At 35.5% G+C, this 6,193-nt stretch overlaps 1 protein-coding gene across 1 annotated transcript; it reads left to right on the forward strand.

Moving 5' to 3' along the window:
• The first annotated feature begins 1,512 nt into the window (after positions 1-1,512).
• On the forward strand, positions 1,513-6,193 carry LOC114420238 (oligopeptide transporter 3). The gene is made up of 6 exons (XM_028386142.1): positions 1,513-2,140; positions 2,710-2,807; positions 3,910-4,479; positions 4,693-4,948; positions 5,059-5,241; positions 5,332-6,193. The coding sequence occupies exons 1-6, from the start codon at positions 1,637-1,639 to the stop codon at positions 5,947-5,949; spliced, it is 2,229 nt and encodes a 742-aa protein (XP_028241943.1). The 5' UTR covers positions 1,513-1,636; the 3' UTR covers positions 5,950-6,193.

Consider the following 6,193-nt stretch of genomic DNA (forward strand, 5'->3'; position numbering starts at 1 on the left):
CCACTAACGTTTCATGCGCAGAGCATGAGGCCAGCACGAGCTTAGGTCCATTCTGCCAACGTGGACTTCCAACTGTTGTCTGATTTGGCGCCAATGTTGAAATGTGGGCCCTACTCGCCTGACCTGGATTAGAAGGTAAGCATGTCACACTCTTCTCTGCACCTGTCATTCACACGCCGGAACGTGCATGAAATCATACACGTTGAAATCTTTACTACATCAATGCATTTATTTAGCCCCTCTAATTAACTAGAAAAAAATATTAGATCTATTATTAAAATTAATATCCACTACTTGTACAATTAATAAATGCATTCCTTAAAAAAAAAAATAATAAATGCTCTAAAATTAATATGCACTATTTCTGCAATTAATGTAAAGTATTTTTTTATGATGTTTTTATTTGAGTTGAGCATATATACAATATGGTGAAATCAGTTATCTCCTGACTTTGTTAAAAAAAAAATCATCTCATGAGTTTTTTTTCATACGTATAATTTAAACTTGAGATTTTACATAAAATTAAAATTAGACATGTACTAATTTGATTTGCCGCTTGTTAACATTTTTAAGTATTCAATAAGACATTTTAATTATTCCTTAGATTTTGTTTAACCATGAACATAATTTTTATTTATGAAAAATATCAGCAATTTAATTACAAAAATTCCTTATTTTAAAGCACTTTTTAATTTTGAAAATATTTTTACAACGATTAAATAAATATACTCTTTTATTGACCAAATTCGTACGTTATTCACGATTATTGTTTAAAAAATTTGTACTTTTATGTTAAGTTTATTAATATTTATTGTATCTTCAAAATTATCTTAAGAATAATTTCATATTAATTGATAATATAATTTTTTTATGTAATACGATAATTAAACTCACAAATATTTAATTTATGATAGATTTTTTACATTTAACTAAAACAAATAAATAACAACTCCTAGTCTCGTGGGCTAGTTTTAATCTTTATTTTTAAGATAAGAGGATAAAATAGTCATCGTTTGCCTGCCAAGGAAATCTGCAGCGTTGCAGGGGTCAAGCAGAATTGGGAAACGCAAATATAAAAACTGCATTTCTAGAAATTCTGGTAAAAAAGTTCAATTCGAGAAATATTAAATATATTCAACAGTATAAAGTATAAACAGTGTTACCATTTTATTAACTTAATATTTTTAGGGCAAACTACTATTTTGCCCTTGAAAGTATAATGTACTGTTATATTAACCTTTTGGAATTAAAAAGTTTAAAATCTCAATTTTTTAAAATAAGTCTCTAATAGTTTTAGTTATCATTTAAGTTCAATTCGATCCAAAACATATATTAACATTATTATTTACGTCACACACATTTTTTTAATTTAAAGAATTATTTATTTTTTCTTAGAGATCAATGTAGGTTACTGAATTTTTGAATTAAAATGTAGATAAAAAGCCTCTCTATAGGGGACATTTTGGGGATCTCACAGAAAATCCTACATTCCTTTATAAGCACCGCGGAGGGACATTTTGTCCATGTGTTAGCGACGAAGCAGGAGAGACAAACAAAAACAGAGCAACTCTCACTCTCAGAGAAACAGAACACTCTGTTTTCTTTCTCTGAGCTCATTTATCTCTTTCCACACCCAATGGCGGCGGCGGCAAAGAGCAGCAGCACAGACGCCGAGAAGGCGGCGAACGGAGAATCTCCGCCGGAGCGGTGTCCAGTGGAGGAGGTGGCTCTGGTGGTGCCTGAGACCGACGACCCATCACTTCCGGTGATGACTTTCCGAGCATGGTTTCTGGGAATAGCCTCATGCGTACTCCTGATTTTCCTCAACACTTTCTTCACCTTCAGGACTCAGCCACTCACCATCTCTGCCATTCTCATGCAAATCGCGGTTCTTCCCATAGGAAGGTTCATGGCCGCCACTCTTCCCACCAAAGAGTACGGCTTTCTCGGGTGGCGCTTCACCTTCAACCCTGGACCCTTCAACATGAAGGAGCATGTCATCATCACCATCTTCGCTAACTGTGGTGTCTCCTTTGGAGGAGGCGATGCTTACTCCATTGGTGCCATTACTGTCATGAAGGCTTACTACAAACAGAGTTTGAGCTTTCTCTGTGCCCTCTTCATCGTCTTAACTACGCAGGTTTCCTTTCCTCTGCTTCAAATTTTACATCTTTGTTGCCTTTTGGTTCTTGCAATATTTTTTTCACTTTTTTTTTCTTGTAATTATGACTTAAAAAAATATACGAGGTGAGGCTTTTAGAAAGTGTTTGGTTGGTAATATTTTTTATTTATTTCTTAACGGAACTTTTTAAAAGATGGTTTTTTTTTTCTCTTGAGGAAAAGCGCCTGCCAAACAGTTAATTTGTGCTCGGACAAAGATTTTTGGGAGATGGGGTTGCTAGGAAATAAACAATTCTGCATGTATATATATATATATATATATATAAAATCAAAATGAAGCCTAGCTTTGAGATCTGTGAAGATTGAAGGTTCTCTCATGCTATGCTCTCTTTTTCTAATATTCAAATCCGTTTCGTCTGGATTTTTGTTTTATTGTTTGTTATTATCTACACATATATTTAATTTGATGGATTCTTTTCTTTCTAAAAGACAAAAAAGTGTGGAAGATTAGTTGAATTTGCCATATAATATCTGCTTACTAGTTGCGCGTGAAATTAAAACTTATCATTCAAAATTATTGAGTCGCAGATGCTGGGGTATGGATGGGCTGGGATTCTGAGGAGGTATCTGGTTGATCCCGTTGAAATGTGGTGGCCAGCAAACCTTGCTCAAGTGTCGCTCTTTAGGTTCATTCTCGCTCTTTTGCTTCAATATTACGCTTTATTAATTTGAAATTGAATTATGTAAGAAAAAATGGTGATGTATTGTAAAATAACTTTACACAATCATTCATTCAATTATCATACGTCATACAAACAGTTACGTGTGATTAAACAGAGTGTAAAATTATTTACATTATCTTTGATAATTATTGACATTTTTTCAATAAACTTTCATCAATTCATATAACCAAGAAAAACGATTAATAAAGGAAAAACTTTACAATAGTGAACAGCAAGAGGAAATGATATGAAAACAATCAAAGTAATCTTTTAGAGTTTAATTTTATGTATTATTATCTTCATAAAAAAATTACATAATCAACCAAACAGAAAAATAATAAATATGACTTTTAAAATAATTATTGTATAAATTAACAAATTTATCCTATTTAAGAATTTATAATTAAATGTCAGTGTAAAAATGCTTTATTCTTATATTTAAGTTTAGTATCTCTGCATAATTATACAGTGTTATTTCTTTCTGTCTGTCTGGTTAGACCTAGTGGTAATTAAACAATTGGAACTTTCCAATGAACTATTACTGCGCATATACATATATATTGTCTGACTTCAACCAAATGAAGGCATAAAAGATGCGGAATTTTACTTCTATGGTGTTGCATTTACTGCAAAAGAATTTATACCGAGTTAAATCAACAAAAATAAAGCGAATCAAGTTTGTCGTTGACTAGTAATTGGTAACATCAGGGCGCACAACCAAGCAATATACCCAAATTGACAGTTGTAAGTAAATATGGTGCAACCATGCCACTTTACCTTTGAAAGGATCATATAATGAGTGGTCTTGTCCGATTGTTGCAATATTCTCTTTGCAAGAGAGCATAACTTGAAAGTGAAAAGGTCAAGCGGAAGATAGTATATTAACATTAATATTAATATATGGTATCAATGTTTCATTGGATACTGTAGAATTGACATATAGGCAAATAATCAGTATCTTCTCCAAAAGAGCTTACTCAACAGCAGTAACCAATTAATTTATTTGCTCGTTTATTATTATACCCTCTAATGTTGTTTTGATTACATCAGTAACCTTATGCTACAGGGCACTCCATGAAAAGGAGCCGAAATCAAAAGGTTTAACGAGGATGCAGTTTTTCCTTATTGCCATGGGTGCAAGCTTCTTGTATTATGCACTCCCCGGCTATCTCTTCATGGTCTTAACATTCTTCTCATGGATCTGCTGGGCATGGCCACATAACATCACTGCACAGCAAATTGGATCAGGTTATCATGGACTCGGGATTGGTGCCTTCACACTTGATTGGGCAGGGATTTCAGCTTATCATGGCAGTCCCCTTGTTTCACCATGGTCTTCCATTGTTAATGTGGGAATTGGATTTATCATGTTCATCTACATCATTGTACCTGTGTGTTACTGGAAGTTCAACACTTTTGATGCCCACAAGTTTCCTATATTCTCTAACCAGTTGTTCACGGCCAGTGGACATAAATATGACACCACCAAGATCTTAACCCCAGAGTATGACCTTAATGTTGATGCATACAACAAATACAGCAAGTTATACCTCAGCCCTCTGTTTGCATTATCTATTGGATCAGGTTTTGCAAGATTTACGGCAACCCTCACTCATGTAGCACTGTTTTATGGAAGGTAAAGTTACTATCAAAGCTTTTAACATAAATTTATCTCTTATATGCTTGCATGAAATCACTTTGGATATATATATGATCATATTTATAACCAGCAGACATGAAGTGCATGAAGTTAAATCAGTCAAATAGAATAGAGTTTCCTATAAATTAATTGCTCTAGTACAATGGGATTTTTTTCGGTTGGCACTGATATAATTTCCTTTTCCCACAGAGACATTTGGAGACAGAGTAGATCGGCAATGAGTAACGCGAAATTGGATATCCATGGTAGACTGATGAAAGCTTATAAGCAAGTACCTGAATGGTGGTTCCTCAGTATATTGTTTGGGAGCATGGCGCTATCCCTGCTAATGGCTTTTGTGTGGAAAATGGATGTGCAACTGCCATGGTGGGGTATGCTCTTTGCTTTTGGTTTGGCTTTTATTGTAACCCTCCCTATTGGTGTCATTCAAGCAACTACCAACCAGGTACTATCTCCAATATTCCTGTCCCCTCCACTATTATTTTGATGCAAAGTGGGAAGCAATAGAGGTTTAACATTTTAACACTTTTTTTTTTTTTTGTGGTCACCTTGCAGCAACCTGGATATGACATTATAGCACAGTTCATGATTGGGTATGTCCTTCCTGGAAAACCAATTGCAAACTTGCTCTTCAAGATTTATGGGAGAATCAGCACCGTCCATGCTCTCTCTTTCTTGTCAGATCTCAAGCTAGGCCACTACATGAAAATTCCTCCACGGTGCATGTACACCGCTCAGGTATTTCAGCTTCAATTCTCCTAATCCAAGTCTTTTTTTTTTTTAATTTTCTCATTACTTATTTGATTTTGTTTTGTAATTTCGAAACAGCTGGTGGGAACTCTAGTTGCTGGTGTAGTGAACCTGGCAGTGGCTTGGTGGATGTTGGATAGCATTAAGGATATCTGCATGGATGATAAACTTCACCATGACAGTCCTTGGACATGCCCTAAGTACAGAGTGACCTTTGATGCATCAGTTATATGGGGTCTGATTGGACCAAAGAGGCTATTTGGACCTGGTGGGCTGTACAGGAACCTTGTGTGGTTATTCCTGATTGGAGCAGTGCTGCCAGTTCCCATTTGGGTGTTGAGCAAAATCTTCCCTGAGAAGAAATGGATACCACTGATCAACATACCAGTTATAACCTACGGCTTTGCTGGAATGCCACCAGCAACTCCAGCCAATATTGCAAGCTGGCTAGTGACTGGAATGATCTTCAATTACTTTGTGTTCCGCTACAACAAACGCTGGTGGCAGAAGTACAATTATGTACTATCAGCAGCACTGGATGCAGGCACAGCTTTTATGGGTGTTTTAATATTCTTTGCCCTGCAAAATGCTGGCCATAATCTCAAATGGTGGGGAAGTGAATTGGACCATTGCCCATTGGCCACTTGCCCAACTGCACCAGGAATTGAGGTTGAGGGCTGTCCAGTATTCAAATAGACAAGAACCATAATGATAATGGGTTTAGCTTTTTCTTTCTTTTTTGTATGTTTTGGGGGGACCAAGTTAGGCTGAGAGTATAGCTATAGGGTGAAAGGAATAACCAATTGTTCAGCAATTCTGTAAATGACTAAATGCTTGCTTGTCATTGTGGAGGGTTTTCGTTTTTTTAACCTGTGTCATATATGCCTCATAACAAATATGCGGTTCGTTAGTAATGGAACAAAGTATGACTTGTGATACA

The sequence above is a fragment of the Glycine soja genome, chromosome 7 (assembly GCF_004193775.1).
Source record: "Glycine soja cultivar W05 chromosome 7, ASM419377v2, whole genome shotgun sequence".
NCBI lineage: Eukaryota > Viridiplantae > Streptophyta > Magnoliopsida > Fabales > Fabaceae > Glycine > Glycine soja.